This window comes from Oncorhynchus nerka, linkage group LG7 (genome assembly GCF_034236695.1).
Source record: "Oncorhynchus nerka isolate Pitt River linkage group LG7, Oner_Uvic_2.0, whole genome shotgun sequence".
In the NCBI taxonomy this organism is placed as follows: Eukaryota; Metazoa; Chordata; class Actinopteri; order Salmoniformes; family Salmonidae; genus Oncorhynchus; species Oncorhynchus nerka.
In genome coordinates, this window is record NC_088402.1 from 75,763,671 (window position 1) to 75,781,743 (window position 18,073).

At 42.2% G+C, this 18,073-nt stretch overlaps 1 protein-coding gene across 1 annotated transcript in view; it reads left to right on the forward strand.

Moving 5' to 3' along the window:
• The window catches only part of LOC115125041 (plexin-A2-like), a 522,986-nt gene extending 505,897 nt beyond the window's left edge, over positions 1-17,089 (forward strand). The window contains exons 28-32 of the mRNA XM_065020830.1: positions 2,767-2,957; positions 3,228-3,397; positions 3,609-3,821; positions 6,139-6,289; positions 12,383-17,089. Coding sequence (XP_064876902.1) covers positions 2,767-2,957; positions 3,228-3,397; positions 3,609-3,821; positions 6,139-6,289; positions 12,383-12,478 — 821 coding nt within the window. The 3' untranslated portion in view covers positions 12,479-17,089. The remainder of the gene's footprint in view (positions 1-2,766; positions 2,958-3,227; positions 3,398-3,608; positions 3,822-6,138; positions 6,290-12,382) is intronic.
• The last annotated feature ends 984 nt before the right edge of the window (positions 17,090-18,073 follow it).

Genomic DNA, 18,073 nt, shown 5'->3' on the forward strand with positions numbered 1-18,073 from the left:
AAAGGTTGAGACCGAGTTTGCGTCTCTGACATGGGTAGGCAGACCGTTCCATAAAAATGGAGCTCTATAGGAGAAAGCCCTGCCTCCAGCTGTTTGCTTAGAAATTCTAGGGACAATTAGGAGGCCTGCGTCTTGTGACCGTAGCGTACGTGTAGGTATGTATGGCAGGACCAAATCAGAGAGATGGGTAGGAGCAAGCCCATGTAATGCTTTGTAGGTTATCAGTAAAACCTTGAAATCAGCCCTTGCTTTGACAGGAAGCCAGTGTAGAGAGGCTAGCACTGGAGTAATATGATCAATTTTTTTGGTTCTAGTCAGGATTCTAGCAGCCGTATTTAGCACTAACTGAAGTTTATTTAGTGCTTTATCCGGGTAGCCGGAAAGTAGAGCATTGCAGTAGTCTAACCTAGAAGTGACAAAAGCATGGATTAATTTTTCTGCATCATTTTTGGACAGAAAGTTTCTGATTTTTGCAATGTTACGTAGATGGAAAAAAGCTGTCCTTGAAATGGTCTTGATATGTTCTTCAAAAGAGAGATCAGGGTCCAGAGTAACGCCGAGGTTCTTCACAGTTTTATTTGAGACGACTGTACAACCATTAAGATTAATTGTCAGATTCAACAGAAGATCTCTTTGTTTCTTGGGACCTAGAACAAGCATCTCTGTTTTGTCCGAGTTTAAAAGTAGAAAGTTTGCAGCCATCCACTTCCTTATGTCTGAAACACATGCTTCTAACAGTATTCCATCCTCAACAGTATACCCCCCTGAACAGTATTCCATTCTCAACAGTATTCCTTCCTCAACAGTATTCCATCCTCAACAGTATTCCTTCCTCAACAGTATACGATCCTCAACAGTATACCCTCCTGAACAGTATTCCGTTCTTAACAGTATTCCATCCTCAACAGTATTCCATTCTCAACAGTATTCCGTTCTCAACAGTATTCCGTTCTCAACAGTATTCCGTTCTCAACAGTATACCATCCTCAACAGTATTCCATCCTCAACAGTATTCCGTTCTCAACAGTATACCATCCTCAACAGTATTCCGTTTTCAACAGTATACCGTTCTCAACAGTATTCCGTTCTCAACAGTATTCCGTTCTCAACAGTATTCTGTCCTCAACAGTATTCCATACAAGGGTTGCTTCAATCTGTTTTACTACAAAGAACTTGTTGAATATTTTACCAAACTCATGAAATAGCAATGAGACAGTGAAATGGGGTGTTTTTTAGTGTGTGTGTATGTGTCTGTGTGTGTGTTTTGTACTGCTTTAGAAAACAGCCGCTCCTCCTCTGGCTCCACCCCCATCAATCATAGCCTGGCACAGCAGGCAGAGATGTGCCTGACATCCAGCTGATTGATTTATATCAATTTAACGTTCAGCACTTAGCATCTCGTCTCAATTTACCGTGCCAGCGATCCCCCGCCCCCCAATAACCCGCTACACGTTCCCCCCTGACGCCTCACAAACACACACACCTGCGGCCCTCATACCCACCTCAGGTAGCCTGAAGCCTGATGCTGTGGTCACAGACCTGAAGAGTAATCTTCCCCCATGGAGAAGAGAGGAAGGAAGAGAGAGAGGGTAGGCACCTGACAGTGGCATAAGATGGGATTTGAGACCTCAATTCACCCCACTGTCACACACAGAGAAAGAGAGACATATACACACATCCTGCCAGACCCAAAGGTCCCCAGGGGCCAACCTAAAGACAATTGCTGGTCTTTAGAACATACCACTTAGAGCCGAAAGTCGCTGTAGTGCTCTGGGGCGTTGTTGTCCTGCGCTGTCCTTAGAAGCCAGGTGAGAGAGATCTGACACTGATCTAGAGTCCCACGAGACCGCTCACAGACTCAAACAGACACACACACACTGCCGGGAAGGAAATAACTGCTAATTAGGAAGACTGGAGAGGAGGAGAGGAGGAAGAGCACCATTCCTTAGTGTCAAAGGAATGAGGGAACTGAGATTGGAAGAGGGGAGAGAAGAAAGGACAGAAAAGGGGAGGATGGCTGGAGGGCTTTACATATTAGAGATCTTTTGATGCATTGATTAGGACTGTGACTGAGACCCTTACAGTGTGGGGACAGCAGGAAAGAGACAATGATTTATTTTAAGAGGAGAGCCACGTCTCAATATGAGTGAGAATGAGTGATATGATGAGAGAGAGAGCGAGATAGGGGAGAGAGCGATGGGGGAGAGAGAGGGAGCGAGAGATAGGGTAGAGAGAGATGGGGAGAGAGAGTGATATGATAAGAGAGAGACAGAGAGAGAGAGATGGGGAGAGAGAGACAGAGAGGGAGAGATGGGGGAGAGAGAGTAATATGAGAGAGACAGAGAAAGAGAAATGGGGAGAGAGAGACAGATGGGGAGACAGAGATGGGGAGAGAGTGATTTGATAAGAGAGATACAGACAGATGGGGGAGAGAGAGAGAGAAACAAGTCGAGAGAGATGCCCCTCCCCTCTCTGGACTTAATGAAATATTAAAGAGGTGCATGGCTCCTTTCATCTTTGGTATTTTATTAGGATCCATCTAGTCTAGTAAAAGGGAGCTGCTCTTGCACTCCAGAGGCTCAACAGACACCTATCAACAACGATGGCCGGCAGACAGACACAGACCCACAGACAAATTATAGAGGTGTGTGTGTGTGTGTTACTGTTTATTTCCAAACTGAAGGGAAAAGAGCACAGAACTAGGAACACAGTGGCTCATTTACAAGTGTTTAATGTCTCTCTCTCCCTCTCTCTTTCCCACTCTAGACTCATCCTTCCGGTACACAGGTAGTCCAGACAGTCTGCGTTCCCGTGCCCCTATGATAACCCCTGACCTGGAGAGTGGGGTCAAGGTGTGGCACCTGGTCAAGAACCACGAGCATGGAGACCAGAAGGAGGGAGACCGAGGCAGCAAGATGGTCTCTGAGATATACCTGACCAGGCTGCTGGCCACCAAGGTAACCCCCAGCTTACATACTTGTTTATATACCAACACACTGCATTGTCTCTCCATATTTCAATCCTACTACAGTAGGTTACTTTCAGTTCCTGTGGTTATGTTTACATACATTTTACAAAGTGGCTGGGGAGACGGTTGTATGTTATGTATCCCGTGGCTATTGACAGACTTTTGTCTCCATTGGTTCTCTCCTATTCTTTGAGGAAATCAGTTGTTGTTGAGTGAGTTTATGTAAGTCTGAACTAGAGTGTTCATTGTTTTTACCCAGGGTACACTGCAGAAGTTTGTGGATGACCTGTTTGAGACGTTGTTCAGTACCGTCCACCGGGGTAGCGCCCTGCCCCTCGCCATCAAATACATGTTTGACTTCCTGGACGAGCAGGCGGACAAACACGGCATCCACGACCAAGATGTCCGCCACACATGGAAGAGCAACTGGTGAGGAACCTGAATGATGTAGAGTAGAAATGATAGGATGTATAATATAGGATGCGATGTGTATCAATGTGTATCAATGTGTTTCTCTTAGTTATACAAAAGAGTCATGACTAAACTTTATCAGTGGATTCTGAGAGTGATTCTGACTGACCCATTTCTTTGCCCTCTCTCTCCCTCCCCCTCCCCCTCTTTACCTCCTTCTACCTCTCAGTCTTCCACTGCGGTTCTGGGTGAACGTGATCAAGAACCCCCAGTTTGTGTTTGACATCCATAAGAGCAGCATCACAGACGCCTGTCTGTCTGTGGTGGCCCAGACCTTCATGGACTCCTGCTCCACGTCAGAGCACCGCCTGGGCAAAGACTCGCCCTCCAACAAGCTGCTCTACGCTAAAGACATCCCCAACTACAAGAGCTGGGTGGAGAGGTGAGTGAGACACAATATACACATGGTAATTTACATGTAAAAGAACCCATGAGCACTAGCATATGGAGTTTATAGGAGCATATTCAATTGGGTGTCAAATTAAAGCTGAGAGTATTTGTTTTCCCATCCTAAAAATGTGGAATTAACAAAGGCTTTGATTTCTGGTCAGACAGATGGAAAAGGGGTCTTAGAAAACATCTACCAGAAAAAGTCTTAAAACGTGTTAGAAATACATTAAAACACGATGTTGAAGTAAAGACCCCTGCCAACTAATACCAACACTTATATAATTTCAGAGAAAATGTTCTGTCTTCTAAATTTAAGAAACATTGCTTTGTGCCTTGAAATGCCGTTACCAAAAACCCACATATCTTTAAGATATTTTCTAAATTCTCTCCCTCGTGAGGAAGGAGGATAATAAAAGTTCACAGAAGTAACAAGTAAAGGTAGACCTACCACTTAGTTATAGTGGTTTTTACGAATATCAATTTTGTTTATGAATTATTAAGTGATCGAATTTCTGACATTTCTGAAAAATGTATGCTACTGATACAATGGGAAATCATAGTAGTCACAAACCACAATTGGGTTCACAAGTTAGGAAAGCACAGTATAGTACAGTATAGTACATAGCACAGTATAATACAGCACAGTATAGTACAGTATAGTACAGCACAGTATAGTACAGTATAGTACAGCACAGTATAATACAGCACAGTATAGTACAGTACATTATAGTACAGTACAGTATAGTACAGCACAGTATAGTACAGCACAGTATAGTACAGTACAGTATAGTACAGCACAGTATAGTACAGCACAGTATGTATAGTACTATACTGTACTATACAGCACAGTATAGTACAGTATAGTATAGTACAGCACAGTGTAATACAGCACAGTATAGTACAGTACAGTATAATACAGCACATTATAGTACAGTACAGTATAGTACAGCACAGTATAGTACAGCACAGTATAATACAGCACAGTATAGTACAGTACAGTATAGTACAGTACAGTATAGTACAGCACAGTATAGTACAGCACAGTATAATACAGCGCAGTATGTTACAGTACAGTATAGTACAGCACAGTATAGTACAGCACAGTATAGTACAGCACAGTATAGTACAGCACAGTATAATACAGCACAGTATAGTACAGTACAGTATAGTACAGCACAGTATAGTACAGCACAGTATAGTACAGTACAGTATAGTACAGCACAGTATAATACAGCACAGTATAGTACAGCACAGTATAATACAGCGCAGTATGTTACAGTACAGTATAGTACAGCACAGTATAGTACAGCACAGTATAGTACAGTATAGTATAGTACAGTACAGCACAGTATAGTACAGCACAGTATAGTATAGTATAGTACAGCACAGTATAATACAGCGCAGTATGTTACAGTACAGTATAGTACAGCACAGTATAGTACAGCACAGTATAATACAGTACAGTATAGTACAGCACAGTATAGTATAGTATAGTACAGCACAGTATAATACAGCGCAGTATAGTACAGTACAGTATAGTACGGCACAGTACAGTACAGTATAGTACAGTACAGTATAGTACGGCACAGTATAGTACAGCACAGTGGAGGACAGTACAGTATAGTACAGCACAGTATAGTACAGTATAGGACAGCACAGTATAGTACAGTATAGGACAGCACAGTCTAGCACAGTATAGGATAGCACAGTATAGTACAGCACAGTATAGGACAGCACAGTATAGCACAGTATAGGACAGCACAGTATAGCACAGTATAGGACAGCACAGTATAGTACAGTATAGTACAGCACAGTATAGTACAGCACAGTATAGTACAGCACAGTATAGTACAGTATAGGACAGCACAGTATAGTACAGTATAGCACAGCACAGTATAGTACAGCACAGTATAGTACAGCACAGTATAGTACAGTATAGTACAGTATAGGACAGTTCTTACAGTAAATGTGTTTTTGTAAAAGTGTAAATTGTTAAAATGTGTCCTTGTGCATAGAGTTTTGTATTTGTTGAACTTTGAAATTAAAGGTTTTTGTTTGGCATATATTTTAAGTCTGAGCACAATTCTGTTACCGTAGAATTGCCCACATACAATTCTATATCCTTGTTTTATTACCGCTCATACAAACTGTTTTGGTCCTGGATACACTTGCATTATGTTAAGTATTATATATGTACTAGTCAAATGTGAGTAATATGTAGAAAATGAGGCTCAACTTTCCAGGAAAGCATTGTGGTATAGAATATGTGCTTGTTGATAGTGAGTGTCGCCCCCTGTATGTGCCTCCAGGTACTACGCCGACATTAACCGTCTGCCAGCCATCAGTGACCAGGACATGAATGCTTACCTGGCAGAGCAGGCCAGGCTCCACTCCACAGAGTTTAACATGCTCAGTGCTCTCAACGAGATCTACTCCTATGTCTCCAAATACAGTGAGGAGGTGAGTCCTGACACACACATATACACACACACACACACACACACACACACACACACACACACACTGCAAGGATGGACATTCTAATAGGCTAGGCTACAATCATATTAACCCACCTATTCACTCAAGGCTAGTTAAAGGTCATTCTTAACTCATTTAGAGTGTTTCTAGAACTTTCAGAAAGGCCAAGTTTCTCTGATGTGATGCTACTCTTAAAAATAACCATACTCCCCACTCTACCACATCACATAACCCATCCTAAGTGCCATATGTCCCGGGCCAGTGAGAGCTGTAGCAGACCTGGCTGTGGGTGTATGATATGTGGAGGAGCGACAGGAACAGCAACTGTACAAGCAGCTCAGCATGCCGCCCCATCCCCTGAGTGGTGTGAAGGAACACAGCCATGTTCTCTCCCTCTCTCTGTGGCTCTCTGGAGCAGAATCAAGATGTGGCAGACCATTTGTCTCAGATCACAGGGAGAGTGAAGAGGGGGGTTGAGGGAAAGAGAGGGGAGAGTTAGAGAGACAGACAGAGAATGATTTAGGAGGAGAGAGAGAATGATTAGGGGAGGTGGAGAGAGAGAGAGAGAGAGAGAGAGAGAAGGATGGAATAGTGCGACAAAGAAGAGACGGAGAGAGACAAAACAATGTGGAGAAAGAGAAGGAGAGAAGACAGAAAGAAAGAGGGGAGAGAGAGAAGGAGAGAGAGGGGAGAGAGAAGAGAGAGAAAGAGAAAGGTTTCTGTAATGGAGACGTTCCGGCTTTAATGTCAGCAGCTCCTCTGGGAGCCATTAGTCTGACCTTTATATTAGACCACATTCACAAGAATTAGGAGCCCACTCTCTCCTCTCTCTCACTTTATTTTATTTTTATCTTTCTCTCTTCCACTCTCTCTTCTATCTCCTCTTTCCTCCCTGCCCTAAGAGCTTGAAGCTGCTGTAGCTAGAACTAGGGCTCACTTTAACTCTCTCTCTTTTAACCTCTCATAGACCACCTCTTTAACTCTCTCTCTGTAAACCTTTCATAGACCACCTCTTTAACTCTCTCTCTTTTAACCTCTCATAGACCACCTCTTTAACTCTCTCTCTGTAAACCTTTCATAGACCACCTCTTTAACTCTCTCTCTTTTAACCTCTCATAGACCACCTCTTTAACTCTCTCTCTTTTAATCTCTCATAGACCACCTCTTTAACTCTCTCTCTTTAAACCTCTCATAGACCACCTCTTTAACTCTCTCTCTTTTAACCTCTCATAGACCACCTCTTTAACTCTCTCTGTAAACCTTTCATAGACCACCTCTTTAACTCTCTCTCTTTTAACCTCTCATAGACCACCTCTTTAACTCTCTCTCTTTTATCCTGTCATAGACCACCTCTTTAACTCTCTCTTTTATCCTGTCATAGACCACCTCTTTTAACTCTCTCTTTTAATCTCTCATTGACCACCTCTTTAACTCTCTCTCTTTTAACCTCTCATAGACCACCTCTTTAACTCTCTCTCTCTTGTATCCTGTCATAGACCACCTCTTTAACTCTCTCTCTTTTAACCGGCAGCGTAGCCTAGTGGTTAGAGCGTTGGACTAGTAACCGGAAGGTTGCGAGTTCAAATCCCCGAGCTGACAAGGTACAAATCTGTTGTTCTGCCCCTGACCCACTGTTCCCAGGCCGTCATTGAAAATAAGAATGTGTTCTTAACTGACTTGCCTGGTTAAATAAAGGTAAAATTAAAAAAAAACAAAAAAAATAATAGACCACCTCTTTAACTCTCTCTCTTGTATCCTTCATAGACCACCTCTTTTACTTCTTGCGTCGAGCCATCCTGGATCCGGGATCGTGAATACAGCCTCAAGCTCATTACCATAACGCAACGTAAACTATTCATGAAAATCGCAAATGAAATGAAATTAATCTATTTGCTCTCAAGCTTAGCCTTTTGTTAACAACACTGTCATCTCAGATTTTCAAAATATGTTTCTCAACCATTGCAAAACAAGCATTTGTGTAACAGTATTGATAGCTAACGTAGCATTTAGCATTAGCATTCAGCAGGCAACATTTTCACAAAAACCAGAAAAGCATTCAAATAAAATCATTTACCTTTGAAGAACTTCGGATGTTTTCAATGAGGAGACTCTCAGATAGCAAATGTTCAGTTTTTCCTGAAAGATTATTTGTTTAGGACAAATCGCTCCGTTTTCTGCGTCACGTTTAGCTACGAAAAAAAACCTGTATCCAGGATTGTGTAAATCTATCCGCAAGCTCATTAGCATAACACAACGTTAAGTATTCATGAAAATCACAAATGAAATGAAATTAATCTATTTGCTCTCAAGCTTAGCCTTTTGTTAACAACACTGTCATCTCAGATTTTCAAAATATGCTTTTGAACCATAGCTAAACAAGCATTTGTGTAACAGTATTGATAGCCTAGCATAGGATTATGCCTCTCTTTCAGCATGCAACCTTTTCCACAAAAACCAGAAAAGCATTCAAATAAAATCATTTACCTTTGAAGAACTTCGGATGTTTTCAATGAGGAGACTCTCAGATAGCAAATGTTCAGTTTTTCCTGAAAGATTATTTGTTTAGGACAAATCGCTCCGTTTTCTGCGTCACGTTTAGCTACGGAAAAAAACCTCTATCCAGGATTGTGTAAATCTATCCGCAAGCTCATTAGCATAACACAACGTTAAGTATTCATGAAAATCGCAAATGAAATGAAATTAATCTATTTGCTCTCAAGCTTAGCCTTTTGTTAACAACACTGTCATCTCAGATTTTCAAAATATGCTTTTGAACCATAGCTAAACAAGCATTTGTGTAACAGTATTGATAGCCTAGCATAGGATTATGCCTCTCTTTCAGCATGCAACATTTTCCACAAAAAACAGAAAAGAATTCAAATAAAATCATTTACCTTTGAAGAACTTCAGATGTTTTCAATGAGGAGACTCTGTTAGATAGCAAATGTTCCGTTTTTACAAAAAATATTATTTGTGTCGACTAATCGCTCCGTTTTGTTCATCACGTTTGGGTAAGGAAAAAAATATATATATATATTAAGTCATTAAAACGCAAACTTTTTTCCAAATTAACTCCATAATATCGACAGAAACATGGCAAACCGATGTTTAGAATCAATCCTCAAGGTGTTTTTCACATATCTATCGACGATAAAATCCATCGTGGCAGTTTACTTTCAATTCTGAAGAAATGGAACGCGCATGGACCTACAGATTACGCAATAATTTCGACACAGGACACCGGGCGGGACACATTTACATTTACATTTAAGTCATTTAGCAGACGCTCTTATCCAGAGCAGGTAAATGTAGTCTCTTATGGTCAATCTTCCAATGATATGCCTACAAACACGTCACAATGCTGCAGACACCTCGGGGAAACGACAGAAAGCGCAGGCTCATTCCTGGCGCATTCACAGCCATATAAGGAGACATTGGAACACAGCGCCTTCAGAATCTGGGCTATTTCCTGTATGAAACTTCATCTTGGTAGCATTAGTTTTGGGGCACTCACAGATAATATCTTTGCAGTTTTGGAAACGTCAGAGTTTTGTCTTTCCAAGGCTGTCAATTCCATGCATAGTCGAGCATCTTTTCGTGACAAAATATTGCGCTTAAAACGGGCACGTCTTTTATCCAATAATGACATAGCGCCCCCATAGGTTGAAGAGGTTAACTCTCTCTCTTTGAATCTCTCATAGACCACCTCTTTAACTCTCTCTCTTTAAACATCTCATAGAGGTTCCACCTCTTTTATTGCCACTCTCTATCCTGCACTTTCTTCTCTCTTTGTCTCTTCTTTTACCTCATGCTCCTTCCCCACTCTAACTTTCTTTCTTTCTTTCTCTCTCACACACACGCACACACACACACACACACACACACACACACACACACACACACACACACACACACACACACACAAGCCCTCTCTCTGTGTCTCCTCTCCCTGTCTCCTGAGTGCTTATGCCCTTATCTGTAGCTGTCGGGGTTGTTTGTTCCTTGCCTGACTCCTTGTACGGCCCCTCTATGAACGGGCTAGAGCAATACTAAATGGATTAGGGAGATGGTAGACTGAGGGCGGGAGCTGCACCTGCATACAGCACAGCAGATTAATAACAGAGTGGTATGAGGAGGAGAGGCTCCGCTGGGCTCTGCTCTGCCAGCCTCGAAGAGCACTTAGGCAGCTGAGAGCGAGACAACAGGCAGGGAGTCTACTATGGAACAGATTGCTGGAGCTATGTACAGACTGCCAACAGACCCTAAGAGAAACTAGTCTTCATTAATGTCTCCACAGTGTGTTTAGCACAATGTCTACAATGCTTAGTTATGGCAACACGGTTTATTCCTGGGAGGCATATCAAGCTTTATCAGCCCTTATTCTTGTTCAATGAACCACTGTTCACATAGAATACATTTCTGTCATATAGAAAAAGGAGAGATTTGCTGCATTAGCATTGATCCATACCTTGGATCGATGTCACTGTGTGGCATGTGGCCCATACCTGTGATCTTATTGGGTAGTATTTTTCCTGTTTGATACAAGCACATGAAAAAGCCCCGCCAGCCACCGCGATGTCACGCTGATGTGCATAGCATGACATGACTGTGTGACACTGCAGACAGCAGAGAGGAGACCCTGTCAGATTCCCCTTTGAACAAGACTTGAGAAATGCCTCATTTATGGAGAGAGAAAAGCATAAGATGAAACCGAGAAAGGGCATTACACAAGTTGGATTCATCGGTTTTGTGTTACCATCTCCAACAGAGACAATGTTATATTCATTAAATAAAAAGCACACATGATACCACCCATCCAACAGACAGTGAAGTCTGGACCTTTTGCGTGCTGACTGGCACAGACCAGAGTCATAAACTCAGCAAAAAAAGAAACGTCCCTTTCAAAGATAAATCGTAAAAATCACAGACTCTAGGCAATTAAGGTCAGAGTTATGAAAACTTAGTAAAGAGGCCTTTCTACTGATTCTGAAAAACACCAAAAGAAAGATGCCCAGGGTCCCTGCTCATCTGTGTGAACATGCCTTAAGCATGCTGCAAGGAGGCATGAGGACTGCACATGTGGCCAGGGCAATAAATTGCAATGTCCGTACTGTGAGACGCCTAAGACAGCGCTACAAGGGGACAGGACGAACAGCTGATCGTCCTCACAGTGGCAGACCACGTGTAACAACATCTGCACAGGATAGGTACATCCGAACATCACACCTGTGGGACAGGAACAGGATGGCAACAACAACTGCCCGAGTTACACCAGGAACACACAATCCCTCAATCAGTGCTCAAACTGTCCACAATAGGCTGAGAGAGGCTGGGCTTGTAGGCCTGTTGTAAGGCAGGTCCTCACCAGACATCACCATACTGCTCAATCTGTGCGTGATTTCCTGCAAGACAGGAATGTCAGTGTTCTGTCGTGGCCAACGATTGGAGAGTGGAGGGTAAGGGCTAGGGCCATTCCCCCCAGAAATGTCTGGGAACTTGTAGGTGCTTGGTGGAAGAGTGGGGTAACATCTCACAACAAGAACTGGCAAATCTGGTGCAGTCCATGAGGGGGAGATGCACTGCAGTTTTTCATGCAGCTGGTGGCCACACCAGATACTGACTGTTACATAGTGACTGTTACTTTTGATTTTGATCACCCCCCCCCCCCCTTTGTTCAGGGACACATTATTCAATTTTTGTTAGTCACATGTCTGTGGAACTTGTTCAGAATTTGTCTCAGTTGTTTAATCTTGTTATATTCATACAAATATTTACACATGTTAAGTTTGCTGAAAATAAACACAGTTGACAGTGAGAGGACATTTATTGTTTTGCTGAGTGAATACTTTATTAATGTCATTCCTTACCATTCAGTCAACATTGGCTATGTTATACAGATGTAATTGAGCATTACATCAGCATACCCACCAGCAATTGTCTATATGTTCTATTTGACATTTTCTTGCAGACTATTTGCATATGAAGGGTCTTTGCAATTGAAGGAGTTCCTGCATGTGGCTTCCGTGTTAGAGTGACACTAAATCATGTTGTTGTCCTGTCTCTAACCCCTCCCAGATCACCATGGCCCTGGAGCAGGACGAGCAGGCTAAGAAACAACGTCTGGCCTACAAGGTGGAGCAGCTCATCTCAGCCATGTCCCTGGAGAGCTGAGACAGACCACGGGATTAGACGACTGAACCGACCCGGGATGTCCATCAGCCACCCAACAAACAGTCCCGATACTCACCGTGTGATGGACACCGAACCACCACGGACCTGGGACATTTTTACATCCTCAAACAAAGAGTTTTGTTTTTATCTTATTTTCCTCTCGTGCCATATTGCCACCACCTGGCTAAAAGACGCCATAGTCTCGGGAAACATGGATGGTCATGATGATGATGTAAGGTGGAACGACCACACCACACACCTCCATAAAGGCTACATGGCATATTTCTTTCCAAAGGATATTATTTTTGTGTTGTGTGTGTATAGCCCTGAAGGAGAGGTTTGTTGAGAGACAGAACAAACAGAGGGGAGATCTTTATAGTCAGATACACTCTCTGTCTGCTCAACTCACAACAGAGACACTGAAAGAAGAAGGAGAAGAGAGATGGAGGATAAAGACTTCTCATGTTTGATTCCAGAGATATTGTTCCTGAGTTTTGCTTCCAAATGTTTATTTTTGTATGTGTACATTTTGATTTTATTGGTTGCAGTTGAGCCATCTTCCTCTTGATACATACATGGACATTGTTGTACTGTACAAAGTCAAATGTTGTGTTATAACACATGTTATAGGATGGTGTAGCCATCAGAAAGACATGGTGCTATGTCATGTCTTGTCCTGCTCTCTGTTCTCCTCAGACAGTATTACCATTCCTTATCAACATGATACTCGAGACCAAGTGGACAGAACCCAGCTCTGACTGTAACCCATCAGCCCTGTACAGAAACCAACCAAATGCGTCCTCATCGCACGAGAGCGAACGGAACTCAGAACAGACGACCTCTGGAGGGGTCAAAGTTCAACCAGCATGCTTATCAACCCCAAACCCCTTTACCCTGTGTGATAAGAGAAAATACACAGGTCCACAGAGTATGTTGGGTATAAAGACAAAACTGGTTTGTATAAGACCCTCCTCAGCAGTAACGTCATCTGTATGTACTGTAGGTTCTGTTTCATACATGTCAATGTATGTGAATGTACAAAAGCAGATGTAGGTTTTTCTTTTTCCTTTGGGTTTGTTTTCTAAACAAAATGGAGTTAGTTGAACAGAACTCTATAATGTCTAAATAGATGGCTAACTGAACATGTACTGAAAACTCATCCGTCCTAGTCCTTTGCCCCACTCACAATGTGTCACCTGTTACCAAATCTCTATCTCGATCATAGGAGGGTGTGTACTATGCCGTCTGTATTGTAGGCGTCTTTGCCGTGGCTACGCTGCCCTTAACGTACAAATACCATAATATACTGGAGACTAGATTCTAGAGGCCTGCCAAGATGGGGACTGAGGTCGTCCGGCCGGTGGCAGCGATAGTGAAAATACTCCGTAATATAACCATTGTTTGTATCGCTTTTGGGGATCAGATCAAGTGTGTGTGTAAAACTTGCATGCATCGTATCACATGTCAGAAGAAGTGTTTTCAAGGTCTATCTTTGTTTTTTAAGTGCCAATGGATCAGGATAGCTGGAGATGGCCAGCAGCTAAATGTTAGCAGACGTTAGTTTTCTACCCAACCAGTACACCAACAACAATGTCTTTCTAAAAGATAGTAAGAAGAAGCCTGTGTGGGTCTAGTTTGAGTAAGTGCCAAAAGATCCTGTCATTTAAAAATGATTCAGTGATGTGTCCAAATCGATTAATGATTTACAGAGGGAGCCAGCCGCGCCCTCAAACTGAAGTAGAGTCTGTAGAGAGGTGCTCATGTAACTGGAAGCTTGTGAACAGGCAGCAGGTACGAAGGAAGGTACTGTAGTAGGCTCAGGAGAGACACAACTCCGTATAATAGTTACTAGTAGTAGTTAAGAAGAAATATCTCAACCGCAAGCATGGACAAAAGAGGATATAAACGTCAGACATAATGCATGTTACATTACCAGGTAGATCTTTGGTAAGATTGGATTGTCCTGTACCAAACTTAACCCATTCATGAAAGGATATATAGACTGACTTCCAGTGAGGAATAAAAGAGAACCTGACATGTACCTGTCATAGCTGGACGACCACATACTGTAGATTCACTCTGCTGGATTAGTGACCACCACCATTCTGTTTTCTCCAGACTTTGATGTTTGCTCATTGTTTACATCAAGTACTTGAAACTAGGTAGTATTAAAGGTGTACAGTATAATTACATTATTTATGGATGGAGAAATATAACACCAATGTTTGATGGATGAAAGGTGCTTATTATTTTCTCTGCTGCCTTAGAACTCCAAATGAACCAACCATAAAACCATGAAAGTTCTCCTGATTCTTCTTCACCACTTCAACACTAATCTACAGCCTATGGTGGCTCCATTTGGTTGAATTTGACACTGTCCTTTTGAAAAGGTACCTGGGCTGCCACGGTGTGTGAAGAAGTGAAAAGGTTATGACCTGGATCTGTACAGGAAGGTGGGCGGTGATTCAGTCATCTCGCCAGAGCTGTTTGAAGAGTAGAGCTCAGTCAGAAATTAGAGAGAGAAACACCTTCATTTTTGTTCTACTTTTTCTCCCCAATTGGAAGTTACAGTCTTGTCCCATCGCTGCATCTCCCATACGGACTCGGGAGAGTCACCGGTCGAGAGCCATGCATCCTCCGAAACACAATCCGGCCAAGCCGCACTGCTTCTTGACACACTGCTCGGATAACCTGGAAGCCAATCACACCAATGTGTCGAAGGAAACACCGTACAACCGGCGACCGTGTCAGCATGGACTGCGCCCGGGCCGCCACAGGAGTTGCTAGTGCGCGATGGGACAAGGACATCCTGGCCAGCCAAACCCTCCCTAACCCGGACGACGCTGGGCCATTTGTGTGCACCCTCATGGGTGTCCCGGACGAGGCCGGCTGCGACACAGCCCGGGATCGAACCCGGATCTGTAGTGATGCCTCAAGCACTACCGATGCAGTGCCTTAGACCGCTGCGCCACTCGGGAGGCCCTGAGAAACCCCTTTAGCTCTGGTTTCCTGCTTTGAAGCGCTTTGATCGGAGTGTAGTTGTGTGATCAGGAGAAAACACATCAAAACTGGTCAAGAGAAATGCAGTGAGACCACATGATTGGCATGGTATTAATATCTCCAGCCAAGGGGGGTGGATGGATATAGGGAGAGGGGGGGGGGGCTCTGTTGGCACTCTGGTAAGCAGTAACTACTCCTGCTCAACACAAATACTGTGTCTATAGGTGCACTCTAAATATAGACACAGACACTCATGCTCAAATGTACCTTGTATATTGTTATGCTATATTCTCCAGAGTAGTAACAGATTAAAGGCCCAAGGCAGACATTTTTATCTCAATATCAAATCATTTCTGGGTAACAATTAAGTATCTTACTGTGATTGTTTTCAATCAAAATGGTCAAAAACAAAACAAAATAGCTTCTCAGCAAGAGCAATTTCTCAAGCAAAACTCCATCCCACCAAAACAGGCTGAAATTACAGGCGGTCTTTTCAAACAGCTCTTACACTTAAAGGGTATTATCATATTTTTCACGATTTAACAGTATTATTCCACCTCATGTTTTTGACTGCACTGGGCCTTTAAAGGAAAAAGTGGGATTTGACTTGAACAAAGTTTGCTTTTCTCTTAAGGGATCTTTATTTAATGTTCTGTTTTTGATTTGTCTTTATTTTCATGAACTACCATTCACTGTTTATGCTTCACTGTTCTTAAAATGATAAATCTAACCTTGTCTTTTGGTCAGCATGCCATAACACCAATAGAAAATACATTTCACACATCGTATTATTCCTTATCAAGTCTTAACTCACATCTGTCTGCGTCTGACGTTTTGTGAAAGAGATTTTAATTGATTTTTTCATACTATACACTTTTGTATTTCTTGGGAGATGATGACATTCAATAATAAATTAAAAGGTGAATTTTTTATAATTACGTTTGTTTGACATTCTGCAGTGCAGAATTGAATTTCACAGCCAGTTAATGGTCTCTGAGACGTGTTGCAGTTGATACACTTTGGCGATAGAATATTATTAAACGGCGACTTCATTCCCACTACAGAAGACATGAGACCTAATTGAAGACGATTGTGCACCTTTCTGCTCTTGGCGCTGTAGGTGATGTAGTGATGGGTTTACTGGTATGTTTCATTACTCTCAGAAAAACAATAATTATTCACCTTTTTTCTTTTCTCATGTCAGTCGGAGGAATTGAACATCAGATTAGTAATATTCTCTTCATGTCAAAAATATCACGGAAAATGAAATGAATATCCTTCTTCCATTCTAAACACAACACAATGTAGACAACCCTTTGTAGACACTGGAGTTCTGTAATATAATCAATACAAATGATGACAATGATCATAATAATGGCTGTCCTTGTTGTTTTATAAAAGTGTTGTGAAAATTGTAAGAAGGTTAAAAGTATTTAAAGAAATTGTTCTTGTGTTTTTTTTATTTGCTTTGGTTTTGTTATGATAATATATTATTGTGTACCTATTGTAAATATGAAACACACCTATTTTGCAAGCCAAGGATTCACTTTGTACTGTTGTTATATATAAATAAACTTTGCTGGTTAAAAAAACACATAGAGCTGAAATAAACTGCCTTGTCTGTTTGACACGAGAAGAAACATACTGCCTCTGAGAATCAGACTAGGAGAATCCTGGGCGAGCATATTGCATGTATTAGCTACAGTACGACAGATACAGGCAGTCAGAAGTGGGAGATATTAGGTCTGGGAATTGCCAGGGACCTCACAATACGATATTATCATGATATATAGGTGGCGATACGATATGTATTGTGATTCTCATGATTCTATATGTGTTGGCCCAGTACATCACTGGGACAAGCTTCCTGCCATTCAGGACCTATATACTAGGTGGTGTCAGAGGAAGGCCCAAAAAAATGTCAAAGACTCCAGTCACCCAAGTCATAGACTGTTCTCTCTGCTACCACACAGCAAGCGGTACCGGAACACCAAGTCTAGGTCCAAAAGGCTCTATACCAGCTTCTCCACCCAAGCCATAAGACTGCTGAACAATTAATAAAATGGCCACCCGGACTATTTACATTGACCCCCCCCTTCTTTGTTTTTACACTGCTGCTACTCGCTGTCTATTATACAGTGGGGAGAACAAGTATTTGATACGCTGACGATTTTGCAGGTTTTCCTACTTACAAAGCATGTAGAGGTCTGTAATTTTTATCATGGGTACACTTCAATTGTGAGAGACGGAATCTAAAACAAAAATCCAGAAAATCACATTGCATGATTTTAAAGTAATTAATTAGCATTTTATTGCATGACATAAGTATTTGATACATCAGAAAAGCAGAACTTAATATTTGGTACAGGAACCTCTGTTTGCAATTACAGAGATCATACGTTTCCTGTAGTTCTTGACCAGGTTTGCACACACTGCAGCAGGGATTTTGGCCCACTCCTCCATACAGACCTTCTCCAGATTCCTTCAATTATAAACGCCTATCCGAACATCACCCCTGGTGAGACAAAACCACGACTCGTCAGTGAAGAGCACTTTTCGCCAGTCCTGTCTGGTCCAGCGACGTTTGTGCCTTAC